This window comes from Arctopsyche grandis, chromosome 3 (genome assembly GCF_051622035.1).
Source record: "Arctopsyche grandis isolate Sample6627 chromosome 3, ASM5162203v2, whole genome shotgun sequence".
In the NCBI taxonomy this organism is placed as follows: domain Eukaryota; kingdom Metazoa; phylum Arthropoda; class Insecta; order Trichoptera; family Hydropsychidae; genus Arctopsyche; species Arctopsyche grandis.
Genome location: NC_135357.1, coordinates 7,829,466 through 7,843,603, shown reverse-complemented (window position 1 = coordinate 7,843,603; position 14,138 = coordinate 7,829,466). Strand labels below are relative to the sequence as shown.

General features: G+C 35.6%; 1 protein-coding gene across 1 annotated transcript in view; it reads left to right on the top strand.

The window, feature by feature from the left end:
* Positions 1-4,547: 4,547 nt before the first annotated feature.
* The window catches only part of mthl1 (adhesion G-protein coupled receptor methuselah-like 1), a 103,539-nt gene continuing 93,948 nt past the window's right edge, over positions 4,548-14,138 (top strand). Inside the window, exon 1 of the mRNA XM_077426824.1 lies at positions 4,548-5,785. Coding sequence (XP_077282950.1) covers positions 4,708-5,785 — 1,078 coding nt within the window. The 5' untranslated portion in view covers positions 4,548-4,707. The remainder of the gene's footprint in view (positions 5,786-14,138) is intronic.

Sequence of the window (14,138 nt, the reverse complement as noted above, 5' to 3'; positions counted from 1 at the left end):
TATTTTAATTTAATTTTAGATTTGGTTAAATTAAAAATTAATTATTTATAAAAAACAGTTAAATATGTATGTATGTGTTTATGTGTATGATTATTGAATGAATTCTGGTTTGGGTCTCGAAAGCGTGGCTTTTTTTAAATATATGACACGTTATAATTGAAAGTGGTATCAGTCGTATATAATTGAAAATGGTATAAGTCGGTATATCGCAAAGCAATAAATATAATTTTTTGCGTTTGACTAAATTTAAAAATACTGGTGGCCTGTAATATGTTTATTCTGCTTTTACGAGATTCTGGATATATCGATTTTAAATAAGTGATAACAATTTGTGAATTAAGTCAAACAGAAGTAGTGTTTTTGGAATTGAAAATTGGATTTCCGTCACTTTCACATATAATGGCTCATATGTATATTAGTATTACACATAGGTTGTTTTTCTATCGTGTAGAGAAGGGTTTACCAAACTTTTTCTGCAATGGAACATTTAGCAAATTTTAACGGAACACCTAGCTTATTTTTTATGTTGGGTAAATTCATAATAGAAAAAATAAAAATAAAATATTTTATTAAACACTTATGATTTTGTCTTTGATATATGACTTTGATCTTTGATGCAAATCTTCTTGATGTCAGGCACAAATATAGGTGAGTTTAATTGTAGGTTGTAGAAAACGAAAGTAAAACAAAAATGGCTCGTTTTAACACCTTGGGTGCTCTATATTTGTTTCTAATTAGTAAATGATTAAATTAATTAGATTTTCATGATAACTTGCGTTAAAGCCTACTGGTTTAACTGTTACGAAAAATTGATTCTGAACCCAGCAATCGTCGTTACTATGTAGTTTACAGAAAATATTACAAAAATATTCGATTTCAAGCTACATATGTACCTATACATACATATGTAGGTGTTCTAAAAATACTTTGGAAACTTCTTCGTCTACTTTATAATTAAATACATTCAAATATTCACGTAAGGCAAGAAAACAATCAAAATTATTAGATTCAACTGATGAAATCCAATATTGTATTTTTTTTATTTAAACATGCAATATTATCTGTTGTATTAAAAATTGTAATTCGATTTATTAATATTGTGATACTTTTTCCACATTTTTTATTGCCGTATCCAATTTCTATTCAAAATCTCAGCCTATACTTACATATGTATTATAGATACTTGACGTCATAAACATCGGTGGAGATCGATTATCACTCACCTTTCAATATGAAGTACTTTTAAATAAGATTTTTTTAAATGTGTTGAAGCATATAAAACCATTAAAATTTTTCCGCGGAACACCTATTCAGGTCCCGTGGGACACCAGTGTTCCGCGGAACATAATTTGGAAAACCCTGTAATGTAGAGTTTTTGCAGGTATGGTTACTATGGTTTCGCACTTTTTTTGGTATTCGTTTTGCCATTGTGGTAAAAGGTACATATGTAATTCAGGTATAGGCTTAATCCGAATTCGCACCTGTTAGATATGTCATGCATATCTAACTGTTTTGGATAAAAATATGTTTTCATGTTTTCACGTCTTTTAAAGTTTGCATTTCGGAATCAAAAATATTCCAAAATTATCAAATAAAATAATTGACTAATATTTTGAGAATATTTTTTACATAAAAATCAAACATTACATACATATATACATATTTTACATATACATAAATATATGTATAATAGATTCTAGTATTGTGCCCGTTGATATTTCAACGGGTGTTTTGGAAAGAAATTGATTGCATCGCATTGAGAGATCGCCCATTCACTTAACCCCCGCCCTCCTCGAGTTGCCCTCTCATTCAATCCCCGCACGCTCGCCCTGACAAAATTTTTACAATCATCGCATCTATGTACATACATATTTAGCAGTAATTCAAAATGCATATCCCGTATGAGTTATCTACATACATATAAACTAATATACTATATAAACCACATATGTATACACATAACCGTACCAAGGCATTAGCAACGAGACATTTGCCAAGAACGCAAAAATTTGAAGGGCACTCGGAGCGTGAAGCAAAACATTCTTACGACGAAAAATACAATATGAACAATACATTAATTAGAGGTTTTTTTTTTAAAGCTTAGACTTAAAAGGACCGTTAGTTAGTGGTTACCTATTCATGCACTGGATTTTGTTAACTCTAAGAGAAGCTTAAATCTCAATAGCACAAATTAGAGAATGATTAAAATTTGACATAATTTATAATTTTCTAATTGAAATGTTGAAGAATAAAACTTTCATATATATTTAAGCATATTCGAAATAATTATAATCTGTGTTTTGTAGAGGTATTACAATATTCATATGTGTACACGTAATTTGATAATAAGCAAATGAAATATTTTAGAGATTTAATATCATAAATATATTGACCAAGGTTGCGGTCTTCTTGACTCACACATTATCGTCGTCGGAAATAAACAATAAATTATGCATTATTATGACCGAATTATTATTACTGTTAAATGCGGTCAAATAATAATTAAGAGTCCACTACGGCGAAAGTGCAGAATTAATAAAAATAATAACCAACAAAAGACAAAGTCAATTATACGCGCTAATTTAAACGACCGCTAAAACGGTTAATTTTGACAAATTGACTCGAACGAGACGATTCGTTTGCAAACAAAAAAAAAATTAAATGTAAAAATGGCCAACACTTAAAAGTCGGACGGGGCGGAATTTTAATCGAGACCATCGAACGATTTAACGGAAATAATTCATGGGAACGTTTTTCGAAGCTATTGTTGTTTAAGATTATTATTTATAATTTATTATGTATGTAGGTAGACGTGAGCGCATATTTTCATGAGTCTGTAATTCGAGTCAAATGGCGTGACATTACTCTTTATATGTGTTATTATTATTGTCGACGAACAATGATCGGCCTTGTCGCTAAAATTCCGAACAGCTTTTATAATAGGTGTGTTTTAATAATATTTATTCGATTTTGTGACACTTTTGATTTGCTCTCGCGATGATTTACATATTCCAATATTTAAAAACTTCGGGCGGGAAAATTGGTATTCGGAATGCCCGAAGGTAGGTCTTTGTTCGTTGCTATTATTAAAAGGTACTTTTTACCTGAAGTTAAATGGAATGAAATCTCATAAAAACTTTATTCTTTTTCTCGGAATAGTTTGCTCCTTTTTTTTGGTAACAAAACAAAAAAATTTACAATGACCCATTTGAAGAACACATCTGCCGATGCAGTCGACACGTCATCCAGTGGCGACTCCTACATTATTATTTATATTAAAAATTATCAAAATATGTATGCATTATAATGTTACAATTGGATATTGCTTTTGATTTTTATGCGATTGTTTTCATTGATATCATATCGTGTATATGTTACAGTAAGAGCTTCAAATCTCGAATCGGTATACACTGACTCCTACGTGTGTACACTAGCTTTGGTTTTTAGCTAAACCTTACAACGCTGTATTCCGCAGATACTCTTACTAGAAAAAGTGGTAATTGGATTATTAGTCACATTGCGGTGGTCACAAAGACAATTTTTGCCATTAAATCGCGAATACGCAATATTTGGCCCTAAAGTTCTCGTTAGTATGATGGACTTTTCGGCTGCCAGATGTTCCGTTATAGAGATTTTAGTGAATTTGTGACCAGTAATCACCGAACTGACAAAGCAACTCGACTGCCGATTTCTAGTAATGAGTCAAAATTTCTCAAATTAAATATTACTGATTTATTTGATACATTCGCTAAATTTAAATTTTCTCATCAGAGGGACATGCAAGACTGATTTTTAAATTTACGAACCGGTACAGAAATATTGGATTTTTCACTAGAGGGGTTACACGAAAGGGAGCGGCGTTCCCATGCACGCCCGTCAATTTCGAGCCCTGGTCTTATCGATACTCTAGTGATATTTGAACATTGGCCCGATGCCCTGGGAAAAAATTAAATATTAAGTTTTATATAAGACGTTTCTAAAACACGACTCTGACTCTGACGGAAAAAAAACATTTCACATCTAATTTTTTTAAAATCTAATATATAATTTCGAAAGAGACTTTGTATGTATGTAAGTATTTTTGGTTGGGAGCACCGAAAACAAGTCAAAGTTTCTATGACGACGATTCGATTGATTGAATATAATTTTTTTTCGAATAAAATAAATTTAATAAAAAAACAAATAAATATTTACTATTAGATTCGCCATATTTACGCTGTTTATATTACAAAAACTGAGCGAAGCCTGGTAAAACAAATTTATATGATAGAAATCGACCGTCGTGCATATGCATATCACCAAAGTCGATATTTCGAAACCGCACAATGAGCGTTCAAAAATTAACCGCCATCGAGAGAAAACGAGATTTCACCAATTCATGAATGATTGACAAGTCGAAGCTAGCGAGGCGCCACGCGCCGTCACTGGACGATGCACTGGTGCAGGCTGCATCGGCCGTCAGTGAAATTGCTCGGCCTTCAGTGAAAGGCGCGACAGGGGCGGCGCGAGGAGGGGAGACCAACAACCGAAACACCAACACGAACGCCAGTGCAACGGACGCGATCCGTCGGCGCGGACGTCCCTGTGCCGCGGCCCCTCCCACCCACCCACCCACATCTCGTACACTTTGACAGAAGTCAAACTCGCGCGTGACAATACATACAACCAGAATTTGAGTGCCATGTGAACCGAACCGAACCGATCGCCATGTCGTCGCTTCGAGTCCTCCTAGTGTTGTTCCTGTTGACCCAACAGACTCTTGCCGGCAACAAGTCGACGCTGGCTCCTGTCACAGTCTCCAAGTGCTGCCGGATCGGAGAGTCCATCAGATACGACAGCGATGCCTTCTTTTGCGATCCTGGAGCTTCCTCGTACTGGCTTCCGCGCATCTATGCCCCGAGACGACGAGGCTATCTCTCACCGAATCTACCTCCGCACTGGACCATAGCCGAAGCCCAATACCCAGCCTGCCCCATTAACCAGAAGCAAACTATGATACGCTCCAGCACTAACCAACCCAACTTTGTCCTATTTGCAAACGGCTCCTTATGGTTGCAAGAAACCAAATCGATGCTCAATACCGTATCTTACTGTGTGGATTCCCCAGAAGCTGCTGTAGTTTGCCTACCCACTGACGACCTACCTTCAACACGAATAGAAAGCACCGAAGTTTCCCTTCTCGTCAAAAGGATCAAAGTTAAAAAGTGCTGCGGAGAGAATGCGTCTTACAATGAGAAAACGCACACTTGCGTCATCGTCGTCGGTGGACCTCAACTCCGAGCAGACGATATTAAACTCATGAGTGACGGTGAAAGTGGCAACGGAACCGTTGGGGTACAACTGATAGAAGGATTTCCCATATGTTCGAGCCAAGATGTCGGTATGGTAATTGCTGGCGCTCTGAATGAGGCTGCTCTGAAGCCGGACGGCAGTTTGATAGTGAGCAGTGCTGGAGTCGAGTTGGTGCAGGAGCATTTTTGCTTGGAGCTCGTCAAGGAGCAGCAGGATGCTAGTGTTTTTGCTTGTTCTGAGAGTGTTCCCGATCAGAATCCCGGCATTGACAAGAGCGATTTGCGCTTCACGCTCTATCCGGTGGGTTTGCTCGTTTCGACCATATTCCTGATGGCCACTTTGGCAGCTGCCATCCTGCTCAGGAGCACCCATCACGCGTTGCATTGGCGCTGCCAGATGCACTACATCGCCTGTTTGCTCGTCGGAGATCTGATGTTGGCCATCACGCAACTGGCTGGCAATTCCATCTCTGGGACACCGTGCATCATGATAGGTAACTAATTACATACATAGATGCGTCGATTGTGTCATGTGTTACATAGTCGGATGCTGTGGAGTGTGAAATATGAAACATCATGTGAATGTAAAGATTCATCTCGTTCGGTTTAGAATTTAAAAATGTTGCCCATGTACTAATTGACAGTTTAATGATCTATTATGATGATTATTTGCTTGTGTGTGTCGTTGTTTGAATTACCATTACATGCGTACGTATGTATGCACGTTACAATTCAAACATCGATAAATATATTGATTTTAATTCATGTTAAATGTTTGTTCAGTTGAAATTCGTTTGATTGAAATTAGTAGGAATTGGAATTCCCTTATAATAATTAGTATCTGATGATAATTTATGTGTAATTATTATTTTAAGTGTCTTTAATATTTTTGATTCGCCGTTTGCGTTTCGACCTACCGTGAATTAATGGCACCTGTCATATAGCAATTTTTATCGTTTTATAATCTACGTATATTTTATCGTGATACTGATTAAATAGAATTTATTTTAATTACATGAAATAATTTGCGGAATTTTATACTATGTACATATGTATGTATGTAGAAGGCGAAGGCTAACAAGATCATACTGGAATACATTATCTAAGATATTTTGTCAAGTTTTTCCAAAATGCTCCTTTTTATTTACAAGATTTTTACCTTCTTCCCTATTCGCTTATTTAAGTGAAATTCCTGCCCGCCAAAAAAAAATGATTAATTTTGAACCACTTGCACTATTCAAATCGCTTTGATATTTTACCGACATACGAAGGTTAGCTAACATTGAAGTAAGCTAATGTCTTCGACATAAAGCTAGAGAAGTTTAATCATTAACGAACTCATTAAAAATTACATCGGAAATTTGTGTCAAATCGAAGCGATGACAGATAGCTATCGAAACGCGGCCTTCTATCACCCCTACACAACTCAATTAAAAGTGGTTAAGTGGTAAAAGTTACTTTTTTCACTCTTCATTTCATATAACCATACCTAAGATTACAAGCTTTTAAACTGTCTCATATACGTTTTTAATTCACTAATATTTATAACATTTCGATACACTTTACAATGGACAAAGTATAAATCTCGATTTCGATTAGTCGAAAAGCTTCATTATGATTGGTCAGATCATCTTGGCTGGTCAATAAGAGTCGTGTATATTTTTCTTCTTACTGCAAACAGCCGTGAAATCAAATACATAATATAATAAATTTTTTGATCTTACCTTATAAAATATAATTTTGACAAAAATATATTTTTCCATAGTACATCAATGTCTGACTTAAAAATTACATACATAAGTCAAGTCGATGAAAACATACAGTTTTTTCAAAAGATTATAAATTTCAAGGTAATAAAATATGACAAAAATCAAACTTCATACAATTCTTTCTGAACAAATTGTATCTTTTCTACAATTACGATTTTATAAACCTGGCTCTATATACATATGTGTGTATGTATGTTTTTACTTCTACATACACACATATTTCGATTATATCTTGAACTTTTTTTATGTCCTACCTGATTTAAATGAAGCCTTATATTTGGAGCGCTTTTTAAATGCAAATCGTACCTGCTTTTTAAGTGCTAATATCATTATCGGTTATGCGATCATTTCGTACGTAGGCTGGGGTACCATTATGAAATGGTCTACGAAATTTTACACGACATTCGTTGACCGTAAAACTTTTTTTTTATTCGTTGAAAAAAAAATAGAATCGTTATCCATAACCATCATCGCAAATTTTTTTTAACACTCGGAACAAATTGCACGTTCCGAACGAGCGCTCCCAGACTACCTGTTGCACACCTTCGTATCTCCCCGCAGACGCCTCATGCACTTTTGATCTTCGGATTTTGAATCTCGATCCCTTCTCGCGGGTGGTCCAAATTAGTCTACATATTTCACGCGTTATCTGCGTCGTCGATCCGAGTTTCGATAATTTTTTGGTCTTGTCGCCGCAAACTTCTGGGAAACGAACGGCAAGTCACCGAGTTTTTTGTTGACTTTGATGTGCAAACATTGCACGATGTGTACATATATATGTATGTGTGTACGCAACGTTTTAGGTATTCCGTCTTCTCTTGTGTCTCTTCTTTTTTTGAACGATGCTACTTGCTGCTTGGCCGTTTGTGGAACGGTGTCGCGTTAAAAATGTCTTCTTTCGTGCTACGTATGTCACGTACGAGTGAGCATTCGACGAATTCGCTGAAATGGCAATTTGTATACACTTTGCACCTGTGCTGTTTGTTCGCTTACTTGAATCGAAATATCTGCAGAATGTTTCGATGAAAGATGTCTAAAAGTACGGCGTGAGCTATACTCCGTTCTCTAAAGAATTTCGCATGCAGCGCATTATACTATAATTTTAATGAATTATGTGTATATTTTCCAAACTAGATATTTTCAACAAAACTTTGAAACGTTTCTACAACAATAAGTTCCTATAGTACATAATATACATGTAGTTCGACATTTCTAGTGATATTATAGTTATATTTGATCCGATGTAGCGTGAGACTTACGAGTATGCTGTCGCATTCGTGCAATGCTATTTCATATTGTAAGGACGTAAAATAATTTATTTATTTTTATTAAATTATTTCTTATATTATTTTTATTAAATTATTTCTATATAATATTTTAAAAATATAATTCCATGCAAGGTCTTTAATAATATAACTGTAAGTTTGGTGCTAACCAATATAATGGTTGGAAAAGAGTGGTCACGGGTTCAAATCCCACTGGTTTAGACTAGACAATTCAAGTCAATTGGTTTCTATCAGAGTTTGCCAATTTATCTGATTTTCATTGAAAAGGTTCCAAAAGATTGGCAATCTTACCCATTTTCTCGCAAAATCTCGAGTTTTCAGCAATCTCGAATTTCGCTCTCTAAAATAGCTCGCACAACAGATTCGGTTTTCGTCCGGCAAATCAAACGTCAAATGGGATGCCAGTAACAAAAATAAAATTTGACAAAAATAAATACCGACCCTAACAACCTAATCTTAAATGAAAAGGGCCAACCATAACTTAACTAGTCTTACGTGAATGCGATACCATTTATAAATATATATTTACGTAATATTTTAAGCGTTTTAATTCAATTCATAATTAGACTTAAATAGATAGTTGACGGGATAATTGCAAATAACAATAGACCTTTCCATCAAGTAAAAGAGCAAAAAACCTAATTAAGAAATCATCAATTCTCTCCGTAATCTTTGATTATGCGTATGGCAAAGGTGTGTGGCTGTGTCGTGTAAAATTAACAATCGAAATAATAGAGATGTTGAAAATCCTAATAAATTACAATAGATGCGTTAAATGCGTATTGTACGTATTACGGTATTGTACGTCTGTATTGTATTAGTCTCTATAGTGAAAAAACTAGTAGCACGTGCGGCCGTCTCAGGCCGTCCCCGAGTTGAAAGGAAGATCGCACCCGCAGACTTTCCAGCAACAAAACTCGTCAACAAAGTTGTTCGCGAGTCGAGCGGTGCGGCCCGGCCCTAACACATCGAATCGTACGATATGTACGTGTTCGTGGGTCCCAGCTCGTAAGGGCGTTTCTTCAGGTCATTTTTAATCCGTATGATCTTATTTTTACGATCGGTTTCTCCTGAATTTCTCCATTGATCACTGTCAAACCTATGTCAATACAAGGATAAAATATCACCAAAAATACTCAAGGGAGGTGAGTTTTTATAAGATCGCGACAGCACATACGATTCTGTGTCTGAGCTGTTTGTAGTAGGAAGTTAAAATGCATGATTCCTCCTGATCAATCATAATAGAGAGTTTCGACTAATAGGAGTTGAGTTTTACAGTTTGCCTACTGCAAATACTCCAGAAATTTAATATACATATGTATAAAATGTACGTATGTATTAATATAATGAACGATCTTTCGTTCACTATACAAATATACAAATATACTTTCTTGAGGGATTTCAAATATATAACTTCGTTTCTATTTATGCTGAAACAGTTTCAAAAGCAAATATCTAACCACAAAAGATCAATGCTCCATGAACGTAGTTTGTAGTAAGAATTGTTTCTCGACCAAAAAGTTTGGAAAGACTAATCCATGTTCTTTGAAGGTACTATTCGTATTTCCAATAAAATGAGAAATTTCTTCGATTCAATGTTGCAACAATTTGAAACCATTACAAAAAAAATTGTTTTTTTCTACTATTTAGTAACTCAAAGTACCTGTAAGCTATGCGGTTAAAATACAGGTAATTTTTTCCGATTTATGTATACCTGAGCGTGATTACAAAACGGTCTAACATTTTATCTCGTATTGAGAACGACCACTTAACCGTCAATTAATTAGTAGATAGATACGAGCTACGAATGCAAAACTGACTATTTTTTTATTTTTATTTTATAAATGCTGTAATTAATTATTTTTTCTAGCTTTAAATTTGAATGAATACCTTTCAGAACGGTATGACTTCTTTTCATTCCGTTGATACATCACGACCGGAGAGCGGCATCTCTCATATACCTCACATTTGAAGATTCATTTGGACAAAAAAATGTATAAAATCAGTATGTGGGTCATATAAAATACGTTCATGTGTACGTCTCCTTTCAAATTTTTTCATTATATTTTATGAAATTCCGATGCTGTTCGATCATATCGTATCGCTACCGCATAGATGTTTGGAAAGGAGGTTAAATACTGTAGTCGATAATGTCGCGTATATGTATAATATAATTTGAAAAGGGAAGTTGATGTCTCAATTTTCGCGCCATTTTAGAGCGTGTACGATTGTCGGTAAACACGGGAGATTCCCCGTTAGTTTGATCATTCATTATGGCGAATGCCTTTTGTGCTTGCTCTATTTCACACAAAGCAAATTTCAACAGGTCGAGGTGATTACTGGAGCTTCAACTCAGCATCACAATTAAACCAAGACTCGGAGACCCAAGTGCATTGTCTCAGTTCTCTTCTTGTTCTTCTGCTAACAGTTTCGTGGTCGACACGATTCAGCAAACGCGAACAAAAAAAAGTGCTTTGTAGATTTTTTATCGCTCCGTGCAAAAATGTATTCGATGTGTCGTCAGATTCGCAAGCACTTGAACTTTGAGCTTGAATTGCTAGAAAGTTTTGCAATTACAATGTATGTACGTATGTATGTATGTATGTACATTGTTGTGGGTCACATTTGTTACAATTGTTTTGAATATTGTATAGCTCGCTAACTTCTGCCTCGCTTTTCATCGGTTTCCTCGCTGATGAAATGAATGGATTATTAAGATTTGAAGCAGCTTTCCAATGTGGAATAGTTTAAATTTTATTAATTTGTACGTAGTTAAAATTCTCTTTGAAAGTGTATCGCGCGCGGTTTTATGCGAGACTCTGCCGTTATTGCTTATTGTCTTGTTCTAATTAAATTGAATTAATCATGAAACTGTGTTGCCTTTCAAATGAAGGCTTCTCTCGATTGAATTTGTTTTCATTTTAATGTAATTGTAATGGTTTGTCTGTGGAAGAAAAATGGAATTCGACTTTTATTAGCTCGAGAGCTTCATCGATTGGTGACTACATTGCTGTGTGTAGTATGCGATTTTCTTAAAATAGTTCACATTGAATGAGCACTTGCGAAAGTCATCCATCTTCGTAAATCTTTCAATCTTTCTCACGTTGTACGGAATCTAATACAATTGGTCAGTGGAGCGTTCTAGGCCGGGAAGAGCTCAGTAGGTTGGGTAGGTTTTTATTGATAAAATATTCAAATTTAAATACAAACAATAAAAATAATTATATATCATCAAATAATAAACGATTCACCATTACGGGTGTTATGTTATATTCGTTAGATCTTTAGCATATGAATACAACTGACAAGTTGAACTATTCTTAGATCAGTAAAGACGTAGACACACATAATCGTACGGCACGGCATGCCTAGGTAGACTCCAGCTGTGTAAGCTTGTGTCTTCATAGCATTGTTAATTCGTACGATCTTATTATTTCGACAAGTTTCTCCTACATTTCTTCAACTATGGCAATTATTGTCAAACTTTATGCCAATACAAGAAAAATATATCACCGAAAACACTTCAGAGGGTGAGTTTTGGCATCCCCACACATTTTTAAAATTTCATCCACCCATCTCCCTTTTGGCCTTCCTTGCTCCATTTCACATTCTCTCGGGTACCATTCGAGCACTTCTTTCGCCACGTGACCCGCCAATTGCCATTTCAATCTCTCGCAAGTCATATACGAGATGAAAACCCCTCGAGGGTTTTTAAACGTGTTCATTTATCGTATGTTTAAACTAGGCACAAATTCCGAGTTTCCATTTCACTATAAGCGCTTTCTTTTTTTATTTTGTGAAAATGTCAACGAATACAATGACATTTTCAGCGAAATTTCATAGAATTTTTCGCACACTCATGTTCCGGCTTCTCACGCATTTCAGCGAATTTTTAAACTTCCACCCGTCATCTATTATGCCAGCATCCGTTTTCCGCAATTATTTCGAGTGGTTTAGTATTGCATGTTCGCATAAACAATTGTGACATAACTCGGTTATTCAATTTTGTAAAATAGTAGTTGCCAAAGTTGGAGTCATTCGACAGCTAAGTATCTATTTACAACCTGCGTATGTATGTTGAATATATTACGTGTAAATATTTAATTAAATAGCGAAATTTCAGGATCCCAAAGCACTTTATTAAGGCAATAACCCGATTAAGGTTAAACCTGTGCGGATTATTTCGTCGGTTCGACGGTTTTCATAGACGTTTTCCACATCGTTTGATATATATTATCCATCTCGAATCTTCCATTATATTACACAATATACATATATATAAAATTGATGTGTGTATGTGTGACCGCTATGCAAATCCACATTTTCAACTTAGGACCATGCATGACCACGAGATTTTTGGGCGTGAACTTTTTTTTTCCTTTCCTTTCCATTCTTTGAAAATAATGAGAGAACAATATCAATTTCTTGACTATTATTCATCCTTTATAGGTCGAAAAAAGTGGTTCACGCCTGTTCACGGGTTCACGGCTTCCGTGGCCATGTATGGGTTACAATATACAATATACATATATAGGGCCATTATGGGGCAAAAGATAGATTTCAAAAAGGTTCGGAGTCTGAAATCGAAGAATTTTCATACAAAAACACCCGGGAAACGCCGGGCATGTGTGTTTGTCTTATATACAATCCAATATTTATCAATATCAGCATCATCATCAACTCTCATCCATCTCACCTCAACACTTTCCTAATTTCGTCTACCCCTGTGGTCTTCCTTTTATCCTTTTGCGTTCTCTCGGTTACCATTCTAGCAATTATTTTGTCCACCTTTCCGCCATTCTTCTAGCCACGTGGCCCGCCTATTGCCATTCAAATCTCTTCACCCTATCCACTATATCCACAACCCTTGTCATACTTCTCACCCACGTATTCCGTTTCCTGTTTTCCTTGTTATGCTAAGCATACAACGTTCCATACTCCTTTGAGTGCATTGGACTTTGTGAAGCAACTTGGCGTTCAATGTCCAAGTTTCACATCCATACGTCATCAATATATAACTGCCAAATTTGGAATACTATTTTGTTTACCCTTATTTAGATAATGAACTGGTCTTGGGAGGGTTCATAATTGGAGGGCTTCCAAATAGCGCCGAGCATATCTGCTTGTTCGTTTTGCAATTGTAGGGCTCTACGACTGGGTCGAGTTAGAGTCGCCATCCCGAGATTGATTCGATCGTGTCGGTGGCTACTACTTTACTTCTTTCCCGGTCGTCATATTAAACAGTGTGCATTAAATCACACCGTCATTTCATTCCTCCCATTCAATCATACAGTTTTAATGCAGAACTGCTAAATTTATTCTACCATCTTTCATTACAACTTAGACTTGGATCGTAGACTTATTATGGAATGACTCATTGCCCGATGAAAAACTCCCAGCCAACGCCGATCATGTGTATTTATTCGATATGCAATTTTTCAATGCATTTACATAAATCTGTCAAATTTTGTATACTATCTTACAATACCTTTACTTGAAGTGGTGACGTATTTTGGGAGTGCTGAGAGCCCTGAGTCAAAAAGCCCCCCATGCGAAAATGCCCGGACAATGCCGTGCATATACATATGCTTGTCCGTTATTGTTTTAGTAGTTCGACTCTTACTAATTAAACATTAATTAACATAACTGTTACATAATCAATTTTAGTGTTCAATTGTATTTGGGAAGCGGTCGAAACTATATGTTTGTGTGTATGTACGTATAATATAATGGTTTTTTCTTCAACTTTCATCCACCTACTTAAAATATCTACTTATTTCATGAATCTGTTA